The 18,729-nt window shown below is 41.3% G+C and overlaps 1 protein-coding gene across 16 annotated transcripts in view; it reads left to right on the top strand.

The window, feature by feature from the left end:
- Positions 1 to 18,729, top strand: part of LOC117936435 (calcium/calmodulin-dependent protein kinase type II subunit gamma) — a 39,896-nt gene that overhangs the window by 6,125 nt on the left and 15,042 nt on the right. For 10 of the 16 annotated variants that reach the window (XM_034859441.1, XM_034859439.1, XM_034859430.1 and 7 more), the window contains exons 3-13: positions 2,727 to 2,786; positions 8,689 to 8,743; positions 8,898 to 8,963; positions 11,827 to 11,899; positions 13,185 to 13,287; positions 13,737 to 13,820; positions 14,236 to 14,330; positions 14,834 to 14,956; positions 15,101 to 15,184; positions 15,792 to 15,834; positions 16,758 to 16,820. In XM_034859441.1, the coding sequence (XP_034715332.1) occupies positions 2,727 to 2,786; positions 8,689 to 8,743; positions 8,898 to 8,963; positions 11,827 to 11,899; positions 13,185 to 13,287; positions 13,737 to 13,820; positions 14,236 to 14,330; positions 14,834 to 14,956; positions 15,101 to 15,184; positions 15,792 to 15,834; positions 16,758 to 16,820 (849 nt within the window). The remainder of the gene's footprint in view (positions 1 to 2,726; positions 2,787 to 8,688; positions 8,744 to 8,897; positions 8,964 to 11,826; positions 11,900 to 13,184; positions 13,288 to 13,736; positions 13,821 to 14,235; positions 14,331 to 14,833; positions 14,957 to 15,100; positions 15,185 to 15,791; positions 15,835 to 16,757; positions 16,821 to 18,729) is intronic. The other 6 variants (XM_034859442.1, XM_034859434.1, XM_034859432.1 and 3 more) reach the window with 1 other exon arrangement.

Here is an 18,729-nt window from a genome sequence, read left to right as displayed (position 1 = left end):
TGGTTGTCTTGCTTTGACTGCCAACTCTGCATCCCTATCCACGCCACACGGATCAGTGGTTGGTCTCCTCATTGTTCCCTTACCCTCCATGTCACACACTACGTAGCCAGAGTCCTTGCCCCATGCAGTCGTTGCTCCCTCACTCCTGTTGAATACCTAAAACATGCTGTGAGGCAGTGCTGTAGCAGAAATTGAGGTTGTAGTTACCCTTTAATTCAGCTTTATTCAGTTTACTGTCCTTATTGTTTTGAAAATGTTTAATGAACTGCTCCTAGCCAGCTCTGCCCCAGGTTCACTTGTGCTTATGTATCTGACGTTGAGGGCTGTGACAAAGCGTCAGTATTTGACGAGTTGGGGAGCGGTCTCGTTGGTATGTACCAATATTCAGTATTGTGTGCGTGTGTCTGTGCGCTGATGTAAGATGGCTGTGGGCCCGCCCCATGGCAAAGCAGATGGCCAATTAGAGAGCAGCAGGAAGTGCCAGTAATTACCCTCCAGCCCTCTCTTTCCTGTCTTCAACCTAGCACCAACAAATAAGGAGATTGAATGAATTAGTGAGTGCTGCAGTGACACTGCACCAGGGTAGACGGCTATACACAAACACACTCGCACACAGGGGAGCTCTGATCCTCTTCGAGCAAATGGACGTTCCATGTAATCCTCCCTCCACTGTCTGTCTATCCGTCCTGCGTCACTGGTGTAATTAGAAAGAGGTTCAGATCTCTCACTCGCTTTCTCTCAGATGAGGGAAATCTATACCTGCAGGGAGGTCGGTGTACGGGAGATGTGTAGTGGTAGAGTGTGGCACTGTGTTAGAAAGCTTAAAAACTGCAGCTTTCCAACATGTTAGCAACAAGTTGCAGAAAGTCAGGTGAAGGATACAGAGGCGTTGCAGAAAGGGATGCTGCTTTTTATAATAATGGGCTCATTTTATACCTGTACATACTGTATTGCAGTTGTAGAACTCTTAGATAGGTCGATAGGTGATTGCTCAGCAACAGCATGTGAATTTTATCTGAGGCTGTTGCTGCACTGGGGAAATTAATGCAAATCTTGGAGGCTGCCTCTGTGTGGTTTAATCGCTACGGAGTTGTTGGGTTGAGTTAGCTTCACCACAGTGTTAAAACACATGTATACACACTGAGTCATACTGGATCTTCACTAAAGTTACCCCAACTTAGTTGGGTGAGTTGGAAAAGGGAGTACTTTAACAGTCATTTGGTTGACATGCCAACATCTTGTACAAATACATGCATGTACCCACATACTGCAACAGGATTCAGTAAAATCCTCAAACAAGGATGTTGGTGTGGACATAATTCTTCTGTGTGTGTTCTTGCTAGATTTTCTTCCCAGCAGAAATGCAAACACGCTGATTTTCTGTAACTGGGCTTCACACTATCCCATTTGCACAAGCATTTATGGGCTTGCAGGTGCAAAATTGTGCCCCCATTACTACACAGCGCCTCATTAATTTCCACAAACAGTTTAATATAATTAAAGGTGATCAAAGCGATGTCACATGTGTTTTAGGCTACAACATTTGTTGTCCCCAGAACACACTGTTTATAAAAAAAAAAAAAGAAGCTAGCAAGCTAGTCTCGTTTTGTTTAAAAAATACTCCCAACTTCAACAAGAAGTAACGTCACCCAACATCGCATAGAGCACCTTTTAAATAAAACAATAGCAGTGGTCAGTGGAGCTGTGACTGTTACCTTTCAGAGGCGAATGCAACCACTTAGCTTGAGCGGTTGTATTACTAAGGTGCCATGGCCTGAAATATTTCCCCTTGAATACACAAAACATATCTTTAGCTGTTACACGCATAACCTCATAAGTTTTTAAAATATTTGCATTCATGTAATTCATTTAACTGTTTCTGTTTGACTGACGCTCCAGTTTGTCATTATTACATTGGAAACTGTAGCCTGACGTCATCATACTAAGATTCTAGTCAGAATATGAGTCTGATACTGCTCCATTGGGTTGTGATTATGGAGTGTGTTTCAACCAAACCAGGAAAGAAAATGCTTCTGCACTCAGTTGGATTACAACTATAACATATCCATTATTACAGCTACAGGACCTCGTGAGAACCATCATTTAAGCATGTGCAGGGCGACGTGGGCGGGTGCAGTCCTGCGGGTCTTTGCCTAGTTTAATAACTCTAGATTCGGTTACTAGTGAATGTTAAAAACATGACGTTTTAAACAAGGACCCTTTTAAGTGTTCGGACTGGTAGGTTGATGTACCCACAAAAATAAATTTCCCGCTGAAAAATAGAAGTTCCTTTCGCCATGAAAAGTATTTCTGGGTCAGTGGGGTGCAATTCTACCGTTTTAAAGCAAACCTAGGTTGCTTTAATACATGGCGCTGTTCCTGGTGGCTTGATCTCAGTTCTCCAGCAGTACCCATCTTTGTTGTGAACGAATTCAACCAAAGCGCTATTTGGTGTGATGCACCCCCGATCTCTCCCAACTTTCCTGTTAGTATTTTTACTATCAAATAAAGAAAAAGTGGCCAAACTATAAAAAAATGAAATATGTCCAGCACCGCAAATTAAATGCATACTTTGCTAACATCATCCTGAATTAACTTAGAAAAAACCTTATCTTATTTACTATTGTGCTGTTTAAAATCAGCTACTGTACAGTCGTTTGACCAGGTAATTAGGCATAAAGACTTTGCTGGTTTATCTAATACTGAGTTAACTTTTCTCTCCTCAGACCATCAGAAGCTTGAGAGAGAGGCTCGTATCTGTCGTCTACTGAAGCACCCCAACATCGGTGAGTTTCTGTTCATGTGACCCAGTTTAATGTCCGGTTGTGTATTGTTGCTCATGTTCACAGGATAATGTTCTTCACTGGAGTGCACCAAAACTGGTGCTGGAATAACATTGTAGGATAATGCTATGCTGATAACAGCATAACATTAACTCTGTAAAAGAGAGTTGCCCACGTAGCTTTAATCAAAAATAATATGTTGAGCAGAAAAGTTCATCCTTGACCTTGGAAACAGTGGTTTGATAAATTCTTAACTTGAAAAGGAAAGAGCTTTTTAGGTGGAACTTGAGTTAAAATTGTTAAGATGTACACTAGAGGACTGCATTGGGGTCCCACAGGCTCCAACACAAAACATAGGTTTGCCTAACCAGGTTTTATAAGAAAACAATAAACATACACAGAACATCCAGTTGAATGGCAGCCATGCTTTATTAACACTCCTCCACTCCTTTTCTCTCTTTCTCCGGGGGGGCTCTCTGCCCTGCCCTTCTCTACTATGGCAACTTGAGGGATGCATTCAACAGGGACTAACATAACTAACTTAGTGTGTTAAAAGACACAGGGAAACAACACCAATTATAGCTAATTGAGCAAAACAAACCATAACCATGAACCCATTTTTTATAATAAGTGAAATAAATAAAGAAATTGATGCAATGTAACTTTGCCCTTATTGTGCTAGAATAACTAATTATTTCACTAGTAGGAATGAAATTATGCACTAGAACTTAATTCCGCTAATTATAATTGACAGGCATGCAGATCTTTATCAATACTACAATGTAAATTAACAAGTTTTACCTGCGGGACCGGAGAAGACCCAAAATCAATGGTCAATCTATTGACAATCAATCTAACTAGTGCCCGTTGAAAATGTGCGTGTGTGTGTGTGTGCTACAGCTGAGGTGTTACTTTCCATACAGTACAGGTTTAGTGGCTCGACAGTTAACGGTGAACTAGGGGATTTGATTCGCGGGGGTATTTTGGCGACAGTAATGTTATTAGTTAGTTAGTAAGTTAGCAGTAGACTTAATTAAATCCGTGCCTGTGTTGGATCTCCACTCTCTCGCCGCGCAGCCCCTCCACACAGCGGCCGCCAGACCACACTCCTGACGTTTGTCCACAGTTTTAATTGTTATTAACACAGCTCTATGTTGTTAAGCATGAGAGGCAAACCTGTATTTGTACCAGTGTTTCCGTCAGTAACTCTCTGCTATTGCGGCCGCCATGGCAAAAGAACACAGAAGAAGTTTTTGAATGCAATTAACTTCAGTTCGTGGAGTAATAGCTTGTGAGACGGAGCTGCTGGACCTGCAACAGATTTGACCCATGGCCAGAATATCATAGTTCTAAAAAATGCAGCTTAGTGACGATACAGACATTTCATACAAACCACGTGTGTAAATCTGCTGACCCGCCATTCGACCCGTGCTGGACCCATTCGTAATAAGTCAGCAGTCGCTCTGTGACTAGCATCCATTGCACTCCCTCTCTCTCTCTAGCTCTTTTAATCAGTTATTGTTGAAAACAAGTGAAGGAGCTTTCTCTGAGACACTGTACATTTAAAGAAAAAAAAAACTTACGCTGTTTATTTCAGTTAGCTACTTTTCATTTACATGTGTTGCATCTGTATGTCTAAACAACATACAACCAGAATGTAGCATAATATGGATGTGGAAGCAGATAGAAATAGCCTATGTGACAATAACATTTGTTTTGGTTAAAAGCACAAATAATGGTGATAATTAATCGTGATCAAAATAATCGTGATTATCATTTTGGCCATAATCTTGCAGCCCTATATATAAGTCACACCTGACTACAAGTCGCCGGACCAGCCAAACTATGAAAAAGAGGCCTGTATCAAAAAGCAATTTCATCTAACCTGGCTCTCTGGTATCCTAAAACCTGGATATTGAACTCTGGCTGTTCTTATCCAGCTATGAGCGTGGTCACATGAAAGAGGCAAAGTTGTCAATTACAAACCAGTCATATCATCAGACCCACAGATTGAGTACATATTAGTCTATGCAAAAAAGGACTTTGTACTTGAAATTGTGTATTTGACCACACTGTCACATTTATACTTTACTGAGGCAATAAACACTGGATATACTTTAACTTTCCATTTATCATATCATTCAATGACATGATAAATGGCATTGCATCTAAAAAGATGCTAAAACTTTCCCAGTGATCACTCATTTTAAATATCAGTATAGCCGATTTCACAGCACAACTGCTGGCAGGTATGGACATTGTTGCAGAGGGTAAAGCTTGTGATGAGCAGCCATATGGAGAATGGAAATGCAGGGTTTTGTCAGTACTTGTTAGGATTAGCAAAGGGGTTGCTTTTAAATTAAGGATCAGAGTAAGTTCTGCTAATTACCAGTGGTCACGTTTACCACTCCACCAGAAACATCTTCTCTAAATGATTTAGTACAACAATTACTTTAGTTTCTTAATATATGAGTTGAATCGGCACAAGCTGAACTGATCATCGGTATATTGGCAGCCACAGAAACTAACACTACTGCTTTGCATTGGTATTAAGACACTAACTGCCTTGGTTAGACTTTTGTGAGTCTTGTTCAAATCAGTTGTGCAGTTGTCATGACAACAGAAACAAAAATAAATATTTGTAAATTACATCATCGGTGTTGCCTTTAAACAAAAATGAAGTAAACCCAGTTGGAGTTAGAGGTGAAAAAAGGTAAAGGCGTGTTTTTTTTCTTCTTCTATTACGTGGTATCTGCTCGACTCGGCTGCGGTGCACCGTCCTCCTTTTACCATTGCAGAAATTAGTACTGCCTCATGCGTGAGGAGTGTGTGGTTGGTTGTCATAGCAACGCCGCAGGAAGCTGCCGCGTCCTAAGGCGTAACACACAGAAAGACAAAGGTGCGTTGGTTTTTGAAGACATTTTGATTCAAAAAAACATTGACTGGCTAAACTACTTAAAAAAAACGGCAGGTTTGTTCGGGACACCCCCGTCAGTCGCTAGCAATGATGACGCGGTGATTAGTGACGATTCTCTTTAACCAATCAGTAGTCTGCAGGTTTTCACTTCACCGTCTGGTATCACCTCAGCTCGCTTGGAACCTCGACTGAGGTGATAGGGAAAAAAGTACCTGTTGAGGTACTAGGGAGGTAGGTACTAGGGACTTTTTTTCATAATGGAAAACCCCAAAAAAAGAGTAGAGGCGAGTTAAGCAGGTACCAGGTAATGGAATAATGCCAAAAGTTTCCTCTCTGTTCTGCCTACTGAGATTTTTGTCTGTTTTCTTGACTTTCTGGTTTTATTACTGTTGACCATTGCCCGTAACCCTGTTAGTTGTGGAAGCTTGTATTGCCGTAATGTTTAGAAAATTAAATAAATTGTGCTACTTTAATTGAGATGTCTAGAGGAGATGGGTGTTAAAGGGCAGGAAGGGGAATATGACAAAATCAATGACACCTTTCCTACTGCACTCCTCTTTTCTTCGTGTCCTAGTTTTATTCTGCCCCCCCCCCCCCCCCCCCCCCCCCCCCCCCCCCCCCCCCCCCCCCCCCCCCCCCCCCCCCCCCCCCGGCACTCATTTGCCTCTTGCCTACTTCTGTTCTTTCTCTCTCTCTCTCTGTATAGATTTTCTACCTCTCTTTCTCTCATTCTTGTTCTTTCTCTTCTTTTTGACATATTTTGGCATTGTCTGTATTCAAACTTTGGACAAAAGAGGGCACACAACTAAAAACAGATGGAGAGAGAGAGCAGGAGGAGTAGTAGACAGATGGAGGGAGAGCGAGAAGATGGGAGGAGGAGGAAAGAGCAGTCGCTCTTGTTTCTTGCTGCAGGGCCATCCTACTTCATCTTATTATACAACTGATATTCATTTTATATAATGATAACTGGCTCCTTGAAGTTAAATCTAAGCTGCATCTCAGGCCCATCTTCTTAACACCTAGATCCTGCGGCCTTGCTCCTGCTTTGTCATTCTGCTGCTGTTCTGTTCTATTGACAGTGAGACTTTGATGGTTACCGAAAAACCGGGGTATTGTGGTATTATGAGCTCATTACTGTAATCACCACTTTATAGTTTTTATTCTCGAGCAAGCACTCACTTATCTCATTTATTAATCAGGAGGCATTGCTGGTAATAAGGGCTTATGTTTTTATTTAATCGTATATCTTTCTTTCTTTTCTATAACTGTATTTCTTTCTTTCTTTTCAAACATAACATATCCAAGCCTGGTCCCAGACCTCTGAATGGCTGCCCACATCTGAAACTAATTGTTTTGGTTATTCTTATAGTAGTCTTATTGTATTGTGCTCTTTGATTGCTATTTCCATGGTAGAAATCTAGGGTTTTGTGTACAAAACTAAGAATGGGCATGTCTTCTTCCTCTACCGCTGTCACAGAAACATAGCTCTACAGTGGTACAGTAAGGTGTTACAAAAATAAAAATTCACAAATCTGCACATTTATTATTTTAATGGTAGATTTATTTGAACATTGAGGGACAGAATCAAGAACAAGAAAATCCAGAAAAACGTATGTTAAACATTTATTTGCATTTTAATGAGGAAAATAAGTATTTGACCCCCTCTCAATCAGAAAGATTTCTGGCTCCCCGGTGTCTTTTTATACAGGTAACGAGCTGAGATTAGGAGCACACTCTTATAGGAAGTGGTCCTAATCTCACCTTGTTACCTGTATAAAAGACACCTGTCCACGGAAGCAATCAATCAATCAATCAATCAATCACCAAACTCTCCACCATGGCCAAGACCAAAGAGCTCTCCAAGGATATCAGGGACAAGATTGTAGACCTACACACGTCTGGAGTGTGCTAAAAGACCATTGCCAAGCAGCTTGGTGAGAAGGTGACAACAGTTGGTGCGATTATTCTCAAATGGAAGAAACACAAAAGAACTGTCAATCCTCGTGGAGTTTCAATGATCATGAGAACAGTGAGGAATAAGCCCAGAACTACACGGGAGCATCTTGTCAATGATCTCAAGGCAGCTGGGATCATAGTCACCAAGAAAACAAGTGGGAACATACTACGCCGTGAAGGAATGAACATCTGAATGATTCAGAGGACAACTGGGTGAAAGTGTTTTGGTCAGATGAGACCAAAATGGCTCTTTGGCATCATAATCAATCATAATTGCTTTGCATTAAAATGCAAATTATTTAATATAATTTTTTACATGGTTTTTTTCTGGATTTTTGTTGTTATTCTGTCTCTCTAACTGTTCAAATAAATCTACCATTAAAATTATAGATTCATTTCATTGTCATGGGGCAAATGTATAAAATCAGCAGGGGATCAAATCATTTTTTCCCTCACTGTAACTCCTCAGCAACTGCTTGATACGCTTTTGTGTCCTCTGAAAATGATGTCAACATGACCGATCTGTAATGACTGATTGGTTAGGGAGCTTTTTGCAGGTAGGACAGATAAAGGAGAAACCCCTATAATATCTGATTGTGATAAAGGTTTGTGTGTGACAGACTGTTACCACAGTTTGAAGAACATCAGACATTCAACCCTTTTGACACGGTTGGCTGCAGTGCAGTTATTCCTAGCCGTATAGGTTTTTGCCACATGAAGACTGTTTAATATAAAGGTGCATTTCAAACTACCAGTAATGTGATTCAAACTAAAATCATTCTCGACACAGACGTTCAGTTTTAATAATCATAGAGTAAGTAGAGTTTGATTAAATGATAAGTTGAATGCCAAACCACTGGATGCACTGGTCACATCACATCAGAGGTGACATTAATTTTCTCCAGCTCTGCCAATGGTCCATTTCTCTCTTCAAATATTTTCTTCTAGCCTCAGTTTATGGAGAGGTTCAACAGTCAAAACACTGCAGTGTGTTTTTATCTCTGTCTTAATGTCCAACCCTCTCTCTTGCAGTGAGACTCCATGACAGCATTTCAGAGGAAGGCTTTCATTACCTAGTCTTTGACCTGTGAGTATATTCAGAACACACACACAGTGACATTTTATCCATGCGTGCGGCTGCGGAATGTTTGTGTATGCTAACAGACTTCTATCTCCTGTCTTTCTTTATTGCTTTCATCCTCCTTTTTCTTCACTCTTTCTTTCTTTCCTTCCCCCCACAGGGTGACAGGAGGAGAGCTTTTTGAAGATATTGTAGCCAGGGAGTATTACAGTGAGGCTGATGCCAGGTAAGCGGTTCATATGGAGCTACTCTGAAACATAAAGCACACATCTGCTGCAAACATATTTAATGAGATTACAATGTAATCTCATTATCTCACAATGTAAAAACATAAATACTCACTTTATTGTAAATGTGAACACAGGCATACAGGGGTAGATGCAATTATTTTTGCTTGTATACTTGCCCATCCCTCCCCCACCAACAAGTGCATCGATATGTGTCTCTCTTCTGCCACACACGTTGCTCTCCATCCTCTACATTTTGACGTAGAATATTGCCACAATAAATAATATATTCATTCTTCAAGTCATTTGTCGGGCAAAAATGCTGATTCTTGCTTCTGAATTGTAAAGATTTTCTGATTTACCTTGAACTGTTGATTGAACAATACAAGCATTTTGAAGACGTCCCTTTGCTTCCGTGGAACGATATTTTTTGACTATTTGTTGACATTGTGACATTTAAGCTTTCTCTCTTTCCTCTCTACTTTCTGCTAATGAGTGGCTGTATGTTGTGCAGCTTATGAAGTCTGTTGCACAATTGGTTTAGGGTATTTGTCTGTTTATGCACACATGGGGGCCTTTGGAAAGACACAAACCCACCCACACACATAAACCACCCCACGTGGATAAAGCTTCTCTAGCAGAGCCCAACCTTCGACCTGTTAACCATTTATTTAAAGACATGACATGAACATGAGTCTTAAATGGTGGCATCATGAAGCCTCACACCACAGTGTGTAGGACATTAAAAAAGGTGGACAAGTTCTGGCTTGCAGGGAAATTTAACAAGACCCATCATGAGTCACCACACTCAATAGGCTAGTGTGAAAACATGCTCACCAGCCAAAACTGAGAAATAATGGCATTAGTAGCAGCTGAGTTGACGCCCCACTATTGAAATTGCTGGGATAGAGATTTATTAACTGTGTGGTGTAAGAACTCCCACATGTTTTTTAGCATTGATTGTTTCAACTACAATACCTGGATTATGTCTTTTTTTTTTTATGAATTTTTTTTTTCACATGATTCTAGGCATGTAAAAATAATCAATTTTATTATCAATTTATTTTAAATGTTTTAAAATTATTTTTATCATTTAGTCTTGGCCGACATTGTCCTGGTGACGGGACCATTTTCTCCACTCATACGTTTTCATAAATTGCGAGCATTAAATCTTCATAAACACGCTCATGCTGCACACCATTTGAAAGCTCAGAGTCTCATGATTTGATTAAGCCCACACGCAATGCATAAGATGACTTACAGCCGTTATAATCCTGGTATGAAGTAAAGGAATACAAAAAGATACTGCGCCGCTAGTGTCTAAAGTTGAGTATGCATCCATACCTTTTTCCTCGTGTCTTTATTCCCAGCGGGGGAAAGGTCGCTAAAAAACTTTTTTTTTTCTCCCTACATCGCCAACAATCCAAGGAATTAGAATATCCAAGCCTTTTTATCCAAAACAAGCAAGCCCCCTCACAATCTTGTAGTTTCTGGCCAGGTTTCAATGGAAAGAAGCTAAACAGTTTATCATTTGTGGGTTTTGATCGCTTCTCTCTTCTCCCCCGGGGCTGCTACACTGTTACTGAGCACACCATCGGATTCTCTGACGTCAGCACATTCCAATGCAGTTGTTGTCAGCCAATCAGTCTCCTGTAACCGGAGATGGCCCTAATAGAAGCCAATCATGTCGCAGAGTTCAGGGAGGACCAACCCGAGAAGGACTAACATCTATTCTATTCTACAAAACTAGATGTTATGAAACCGGCCTACCAGTTTAGCCAGAAGAAGACAAATTGATTTATACCAAACTTGACCCGAAAATTGTGCTTTAGCTTTAGCATTTCACCATTTCATCAATTTATAATGACTTATTTCTATAATTTTTAATAAATTTATGTATATAGTTATTTCAAGTATGTGTGTGTGTGTGTGTGATTGATGTGGATGTGTTTTTGTATTTGAGAAGTTTTGTATTTTACACTTTTTGGGCTTTTTTCTTTGCACTTTTCAAAAGGAAATAAGAAAAAAACGCACATACATATCTGTAGAAATAACTTAATTAAATATCCATTTTTTTTGTATGTATTTTTTTCTGTGTTTTGTGTGTAGCCCATCTGATATGCTTACCGTAGTGTTTTCAAATCATTTTACAGATGCTTTACTTGAACAGACATTCATTCTCTATTCTAACCTCTGTAGCTCTGTCAGTATGGCCTAGAATCACACTGACGCTTAGAACCAAAAAATGGTGTGTTAACTTCCCACTGACCTCAGGCACATCCCAGAGGGCCAAAGAATATGGGAGCTGTATCACTTTTTTGGGGGTAAAACATTTAGACAAGAAGCATGTTTTTTAAAGTGTCTTTGAAGAGGTTAAAATTTCCAAAAGTTGCAACAACAAAAAAGCCCATAACTATTTCCTAAAGCCCACAGTGAAGTCATTATAATGCGTTTTTTTGTGAGAAATTTAAAACCAGCACATCTTATCATATTAAACAAAGAAATTGGCAACTATTCACTTTTCTTCTTGGAAAATGGCTTAAATGAATACACTATGATTCAAATAATTACTTTTCTGTTACTGAAACTAATTGTTTCAGTTCTACATCCCACATTTAAAAGGTTTCTTTTAATAATACTAAGTATACGTATACAAATTGTCTGAAGTGCATATTTCAGTCCCTCAAAACATTATAGTGAACATGAAGGACGTCAAGGTTTTTCTTCCAAATGGAATGCATCAATGTCAGATCTAGACCATAAACACTCATGTTGGAGTATATGTGATGTTTTTTTTTTAATAAAGGGCAGTGACTGACACGTCTTTCTCTTTCCGTTTGTCCCACTTTTCTCTCTACATAGTCATTGCATTAGTCAGATCTTGGAGAGTGTCAATCATATCCACCAGCATGATATTGTGCACAGAGACCTCAAGGTGAGTGGCTGCCCGTTGCTGTGACAACCCCACACACACACACACACACACACACACACACACACACACACACACACACACACACACACACACACACACACACACACACACACACACACACACACACACACACACACACACACACACCTCTGCTCGTGGCCATGGCAACACACAGATGGCTCTCGGTTGCTCCATCTCCCTCTCTGTATCTCTGCTTTTCTGCTTCTATCTCTTTTATTTTCCCCCTGGGTCACTCTTCCATCCATTGTTTTTGTTCTCAGATCTGTTTGTCTGTCCATCACCAGAACTCTGTTTGTCCTAAATGTATGTGTTCTTAAACACATGCATGTGTGTTCATGTCGTGCACACAGAGATGGTGAGTCATGGTCACGTGCAGGGGTTTGTCTCTCACCTATGGCAAGGAAAAGACAAGGACTCAAACAGCACATACGCACATGAACACATACACAAACACACACTTTGTACTGTTGTAAAGGGGGTCTATTATGAGAGAGGAGATGAAGGCATAGATGAAACTCGGGAGTTGCCAGGACAACCCATGTGACATCACAGCCACCCATGGAGCAGCGTGGGAGGAGCTTGAGTTGTCCCAAATAGCTGATAGGCTCAGATGCAAAGAGTAGAAGAAGAGAGCATCTCTGCTACCTCCAGTTTCCTCCTTAAGCCAGTTTAACTTAATAATAGACCTGGTACGAAGGAAAATAATATGTATCAAATATCTTTTTTCAAGCACTGCAAGGTGTGGAAAAAAAACACCACCAAGGGATGTCGTATATATGTGTGGGCAGCTTTTGTATGTGTGTTTGTGCACGCTCTGTGTTGGACAATAACACTGTTAACTTCGAGCGCTGCCTGTCTGATTTGTTGGCCTTTTATCCTGAGTGGGCTTTTACTGCGGCCATTTATGTCTTACTGCCCAAACAACGGCCATTTAGAACGCTGCCACACACGCTGCCTCTCGCTAAGTACACTTTCCATTTAGCATGCAGTCTGCAGCGCTGCCTAAATGACTCCCCGAGTGGTTTCCATGGCTACAAACCCATGCCCATATAAGGCATTGTGGAGATTCACAACCACTCATCCTCTCTCACATCCTCCGTCTCTCCATCGCACACCTTTAACCAACCCCCACACAAGCTGTGTGGAATACATCAAATATAAATATTTCTAAGAAAAAGCTTTACTGAAGAGTGCCTGTCACTATCTGTCTCTCACTGTCTTGATCTCTTGTCATACATTCTGCTTCACCATGTGTGTCTGTCAGCCTGAGAACCTGTTGTTGGCCAGTAAGATGAAGGGAGCTGCAGTGAAGCTGGCAGACTTTGGCCTTGCTATTGAAGTGCAAGGAGACCAGCAGGCTTGGTTTGGTAAGAAAACAAACAGTGACACACACATATCAAATGAGCTGGACCAATACCTGATCTGGTGTTCTATCTGGGTGTGTAGCACTCAATAGTTTCTACGTTAAAGCACACAAATCACTGCTGAACAGACCCTCTTTGATACAGTAAGTCTGTATAGCTACTCGCCCACTCCAAAGAATATTTGTGCGAGCATTGCTTGAGGCTCACGGGCACTGTCCAGTTCATGCTTAGGCCATTGTGTCTTGGAGAACAGCCGAGATGCCAGCATTTGGCTGACTCTTCAGCGGGGCCGAGATGATTAAAAGGCATTTGCTTGTGACTCTACACTGTCATAATCAAGTCTGGCATTGGAGTCAAACACAACAGTTCACAATCATCTGAACCCTTGACATAGCTTCATCAGAATTGTAATTAAAGGCATCAGTGTGTCTTTTGGTTTTTCTGGCGGACAGGGTTTGCGGGCACCCCTGGCTATCTCTCCCCTGAAGTCCTGAGGAAGGACCCCTACGGCAAGCCTGTGGACATATGGGCTTGCGGTGAGTTTTGAGCATCACTTTTAGGCAATAAACCTGTTGCAATAAGCCTTTGTATTCATTGCTAGTGGTAAACAAATGCTAGTCACTGGACATATTTGTCTTTAGACAACTTAGCCAATTTGAGAGCCTTACAAAGGACCATTTGGTGTAAATTTCACTAAAAAAATGTAAATGATTAATAAAGAAAACTGAAGCGGGATAACTTTTGAATCGCAAGAGGAAAAAAGAACGGGTTTCATTTTCTTGTGTTTAATTAACTTCAATTGTAAATGTTTCTTTTTGCTTCCTGTATTTAAATGTAAAGCACAACAAGTTTACTTGTATTGAAAAGTGCTATATGAATAAGATTGCCTTTCCTAATTTGAAAGAAAAATAATTCCAAGTATTGTAACATGATCTCTTTGTTTTCTGTCAGGTGTTATTCTCTATATCTTGTTAGTGGGATATCCTCCATTCTGGGATGAAGATCAACACAAACTCTATCAGCAGATAAAAGCTGGGGCATATGATGTAAGTGTGTGGGTGTGTGTAGGGTGCAGTGCAGGGGTTTACTAAGCAGTATTTAAATGTTTATAGTGTATAATTGAGAGCTGGTCCAAAACTATTGATCCTATCAGGGCCTTCCTGACGCATTGCAGAGGTGTGTGTGTGTGTGTGTGTGTGTGTGTGTGTGTGTGTGTGTGTGTGTGTGTGTGTGTGTGTGTGTGTGTGTGTGTGTGTGTGTGTGTGTGTGTGTGTGTGTGTGTGTGTGTGTGCATTTATAGAGTATTTACTCTTAATAAATATGTTTTTAAGAACTGAAACAGAAGCATGTGTTCTGTTAATTGACAAAGAAAATAGCAGTTTGGTTCTCATATCAGCCTAATTTTGACAAATAAACTCAAAATAGGGTCCCCAGATGCTGTGGCTTTGCCAGAAACATGCAGACTCCTAACCAGTCTTTTAGGAAATCTGTATCATTTCCAATCTGCTGTCTTTCAATTGTTGCACCTACTTTCTCTATTTTTTCCCAGTTTCCATCCCCAGAGTGGGACACTGTGACTCCAGAGGCAAAGAACCTGATCAACCAGATGTTGACCATTAACCCAGCCAAGAGAATCACTGCTGAACAGGCCCTCAAACACCCTTGGATCTGCGTAAGTATTAACCCAACAGGGAATTATTGGAAATAAACATGTCTCACGCAGCACTTGAAGAATTTTTGTATTATAACTTTTAAATAACTATAAATGTGCAGAAAGCTTTTATGTCTTTAATTCTTTGTTTTTGTTGTCTTGCAGCACCGTTCTACAGTGGCGTCCATGATGCATAGACAGGAAACTGTCGAATGTCTCCGCAAGTTTAACGCTCGCCGAAAACTCAAGGTATTTATCTAAAATTTTGATTTGCCACCTTGCTGTTTTTAGACCCCCTTGATTATGTGCTGCTTTAACTTTCACTCTTGTGCAAAGTATTATTATTTGCATATCTGCTTATTTTATTTAATCTTCCTTTCGTTGTAAAGAAATGGCTTTTAGGTGTTGAACAATCGTACCGGCAGCACAAACGATACCTGGCTCCGTAGTTTGCATTCACAGCCGTACATGCAAACTAGTGGATTAAGAAGCCGCTGTTCTTTTTTGGTCACATCATTTCTATTCATTTGCATAAAAGAATGTGTATTGAGACTCGGAGATCTGAAGGCTTACAGTTAACGGTGCATCTCACCAATAATGCGGTTCATGAAGTGTTTTTTAAAGATTTGATATTGTTTGACAGAGAACAAATGAAGACTCAGCCTTGACTGGATTTAGCTGTTGAAAATAACTGATGAAGGCACTGCTGTTAAAAAAAGAAGAAAGATAAAAATATTACTGTCCTTTTAGAAATGACTATAGAGCAGTGAAGACATCCTGTTAAATAAAACAAAACTTCTTCAACTCATTATACCTCCTTCACTTCTCTCTCCTCCTTCGTCTCCTCCTCCTCCAGGGAGCCATTCTCACCACCATGCTGGTGTCCAGAAACTTCTCAGGTGGGTGTGCCCTGCGCCCTTAGCCTCCCACGTCGCACATGCAGAGGGGGAGGCGGAAGGAGAGTGGATAGAGTCCTCTCTCCTTCTGCACACACACCCACTCACCCACTCCCTTCCTAAAAATAATGTTTTTGTGTGTGCACAGGAGTGTACTTGCTTACAGCATTATTACCAATTTGAAACATGAAGTTTCTTTGATTCATGGTAGAAAAATGGATTGATAATGATTAATAAGCGTGCTTTTCATCCTGGTATACATGAGCAGGCTAATGAGTGATATTCTGTCATGTACTAGATTACATGTTTGTGTAAGTTATGTTCATGCTAATGTATATCTCTCTCCCTGTGTGTGTGTGTGTGTGTGTGTGTGTGTGTGTGTGTGTGTGTGTGTGTGTGTGTGTGTGTGTGTGTGTGTGTGTGTGTGTGTGTGTGTGTGTGTGTGTGTGTGTGTGTGTGTGTGTGTGTGTGTGTGTGTGTGTGTGTGTGTGTGTGTGTGTGTGTGTGTGTGTGTGTGTGTGTGTGTGTGTGTGTGTGTGTGTGTGTGTGTGTGTGTGTGTGTGTGTGTGTGTGCGCGCGCACATGGAGCGTTTGCATGTTCGAGAAAGGGATGCCTAGACTTATATGACATTTTCGTGTTGGGGGCAAGGCATCTGCTAAGGTTCTGTGTATGCTGATAATGACTTGCTTTTGGTTGAAGCTTTGTTCTCAGCCTCTGAGTATTTGGCCAGTCGATGGCTAATGATTTCAACTCTGGGCCTAGGAAACCACAGGGGTGCACGTCTTTGCTTCAGCCCATTTCTATCAAACCTTGTGATGTGCCTGGGCTGCAGCCAGCACAAACTGTAGCTTTCTAGGCCCATGATTGAAAATAGACTTGCCTAATTTGTATAGCCCCTCCCAACTGTAGCATTTCTGTCCAATAGTGGGCCGGCAGCATACCAACTCTGCTGCTGCCGCCTCCTCCACAGCCTCACTGGCTCAGGAAGGTACGTCCCAGAGACACGCCCATCCACTTCCTCTTCACACATACAGTTTACTTCTTATGTTCATAGTACAGGGTTGGACCCCTTTACCACCCCCCAAACTCTTGCATGTAGCCTCTGCCAGCATCTTCAACAACATTCACACATGCATGCATACTCACACAAATTTAGTTAATTTATGGTCTTATAAATGTGTTGTCTTTGCTGTAATGCAAATATATCACATTTTATGCACACAGTCATGTACATCAGCATCAATTAATGGTAATTGATTCAGTTCAACCTGCACTTCAAAGTGCTTTTTACATTTACACCTCAACACCACTCAGCCTTGACATTGTAACCCCCATTTCATCTCCCAAGTAAGTTATGTCATCAGTTCTAGATAGCTCCATCCTGTTCTCCAGCTGACCCCATACGCTCCTGTGCTCACCCTATGGCCGGAGTTGTGAGGATGGGCACAGGGCAGACTGGGGCAGGGGACGAGGAGAGGCCTGTATTTCTGGGGCAAGGAACTGACACTGCAGGGGGCTGGCAAGAGCTGGGTTGGCGTGCTGCCATCGTCGAACCTGGGTTTGGTGGGGAGGAGAGGGGAAAGGCAGATGTTTATGAGCTGGGGGAGAGGTTTATACTGAGATGGAGGATAGCAGTGCTGCCTTTGCTGCTGCTACTAGAGCCAACTGGTGAAACTATCACCATTGTGCAGCCTTCCTGATGAATCCTTTGGGGTTAAAAGCATCCAACGTCTCATCTCCCCCTCTTGAGATCTGTTTTAGTGCTTTCAAACAAGTCTCATTGCCCCCTCAAAGGAATGCCACAAGGTAACTCGGGCGCAAACTTGCCACCATGATTTGTTAATGACACTTTCCAGAACTTATTGGATAGATTCCTTTGTGTTGAAAGTACCTAAATCAGGCTTTGCTCTCATCTTGCTGGGTGGGGATGGGTGGTAAAGGTCGGCGATTCCGATGGTGGCTCCATGGATTGAGTACTTTAGAAACAGACAGTGTTGAGCAGACTGGATTTCTGTCACTTTTTCAGACGAGAAAACCTTTGCTCTACAGTGTACATAAATCTCCATAGCTAACTAGGATCTTTGCTAACTAAAGGATAAAGGTAAAATGCGAAAGGGTAGATGACCTCCGTGTAGAAACTCCTGGTATGTGTGATCGGTGCGCTGAGATTCTGTGCGTTTTGTGGTGGTTTGATTGTGAGCTAGAGCCCTCAGAATGCGGGCTTCCTCACTGAGACTGGACCAAGTTGCCTGTTTTGTAAGTTATCGTGAAATCTCATGTGTGACATCATCACTCCAGATTGGACTCGTCGTCTGATGATGTCACTCATCCCGGCCTTTTTATTATTATAAATGCTTCCTTGCACATCTCTGTAGAGTTTGGCTGAAACAAGGCTTGGCAGTTTTCTCATGATGTTTCCTTTTTAATGACATAAGAGCAAAATGTGACAGTGTGTGTTTGCAGTATTTCTGTATGTCTCTAGAAAGGTGTTTGCCTTGCAGTCTTTTGCATGTGGGTGTCCTGTGGGTTTATATCCTGTAAAACGTCCTTGGGAGACACAACTTCAGATGCTCTCTAATCCATCCTTCCCTGTCCATGATCGAGCTGGTTATGTTGCTTGAGTGGTGCAGCCCTCCCACTGTGGGTCATCTTGACCTTACCCATCCTTTTGAGAAATTGGTGATGGTTCTTTTGAGAAGCAGAATGGAAGGACGGACTTAGAGAGCATGTGAACATGGTGGTCCCATTCTATCACAATTAGTGCCCTGGTGGCTGTTTAGTTAAAGATTTATCCGAATTAGGAGCAGATGTTTGCGCTCAGCTCTCGTTTCCCTGGTTTTAATTAATGAACACATACTTTTTAATATATATATATATATATATATATATATATATAT

This window comes from Etheostoma cragini, chromosome 21 (assembly GCF_013103735.1).
Source record: "Etheostoma cragini isolate CJK2018 chromosome 21, CSU_Ecrag_1.0, whole genome shotgun sequence".
NCBI lineage: Eukaryota > Metazoa > Chordata > Actinopteri > Perciformes > Percidae > Etheostoma > Etheostoma cragini.
The sequence above is the reverse complement of the archived record's forward strand: the minus strand, read 5'-3'. Positions and strand labels throughout refer to the sequence as shown.